This window comes from Trichinella spiralis, assembly GCF_000181795.1.
Source record: "Trichinella spiralis strain ISS 195 chromosome Unknown Scfld6540, whole genome shotgun sequence".
NCBI classification, from domain to species: Eukaryota; Metazoa; Nematoda; class Enoplea; order Trichinellida; family Trichinellidae; genus Trichinella; species Trichinella spiralis.
The window spans coordinates 1-1,240 of record NW_003533479.1 but is presented as its reverse complement, the minus strand read 5'-3'; the positions used below and the strand labels follow the sequence as shown (position 1 = coordinate 1,240).

Below are 1,240 nucleotides of genomic sequence, written 5' to 3'. Positions count from 1 at the left end.
TTGCGAAAGGTCACCGCTTGCCGCGTTTGTGAACGTAAAATACGGTGCTAATTATAAGATGCATAGGAAGAATTTCATTCTTCCCGAGAGAACATTTTACAGTATGAATTGCCAATAACTTTGACAATTCAATCGTCGCTGCTGCCTTGAGCTGGCCGAACCGACTTCTTGCTAATAGGTATTGTGCAACGTTATTCCGCTATTTGTCATTAATCCAGTTGTATGATGTTTGTTTATTTTTCGTTCAAGTTACTCACTGTTTACCGCTAACTGGTAGATTTGATTTTCCATTACTACTCTTGTGTCTGTATGTAAACGATATTTGTATTTATTTTTGTTTCAATTTCAGCATTGGCAGTTGGATCACAGCATTTGCCTTTTTCAGCGATCTCTTTCAGGTGCCTGCCGTACAGTGTCAAACAACACCGACTTTCAGTTTAATTTGTTCAACTTATTGGGATTTGCTTGTAAGCATTTTGTATCTCTCCTGTCTGTCTGTCTGTCTGTCTGTCTGTGTGCGTGCGTGTGTGTGTTTGCCTGAAGATGAGCAAAGCCAAGAATCGCATGACAAAGTTGATGCAAAATACGGCAGCTGTATTTAAACGAAGTTACACTTTTGAAGAAGCCATGTCGCAAGCGAACGGTAACAAAACCAAGAACAACTGGATATTCCCACCGGACACGCTAACCCACGGGCAGATTGAGTTTTCGGTGAAATATTTGGGCAGCGTGGCCGTGCCACAGTCGAAGGGTATTGACGTGATCAAAGAGGCGGTGCAGAAGTTGCGCTTCAATTTACAGTTGAACCGTTCCCACGGTTACAAATTGCAGAAAGTGTTGATACAGATTTCAATTTACGGCATCACGTTGGTGGACGTGAAAACGAAAGTGCTCGTTTGCCAGCACGCGTTGCACAGAATCTCCTTTTGTGCCGACGACAAGCAGGATAAGCGTGTTTTTGCATATATTGTCAAGCGTAGTGCCGAATCATCCGAACACGATTGTCACGTCTTTTTGTGCAACAAAGTGGCCGAGGAGATCACGCTGACCGTCGGCGAGGCTTTTGACTTGGCCTACAGGCGCTTTTTGGAGAACAACGGCAGAGATTTGGAAGTGAAAAAGCAGTTGATCATTCTGCGCAAACGGGTGCAAGAGTTGGAAGAAGAGAACAGCAACTTGAAGCACCAACTAGCCGAACAGCAGCGTCGTTCTGATGTATCCGCTGCTGTAAAAACGTCCG

At 44.3% G+C, this 1,240-nt stretch overlaps 1 protein-coding gene across 1 annotated transcript; it reads left to right on the top strand.

Moving 5' to 3' along the window:
- Positions 1–543: 543 nt before the first annotated feature.
- On the top strand, positions 544–1,227 carry Tsp_14499 (PTB domain-containing engulfment adapter protein 1; the record flags this gene model as incomplete). The annotated part of the gene is made up of 2 exons (XM_003366109.1): positions 544–774; positions 802–1,227. Coding segments are annotated over exons 1-2 (657 nt in total), but the record flags the coding sequence as incomplete, so codon positions are not given.
- Positions 1,228–1,240: the final 13 nt, after the last annotated feature.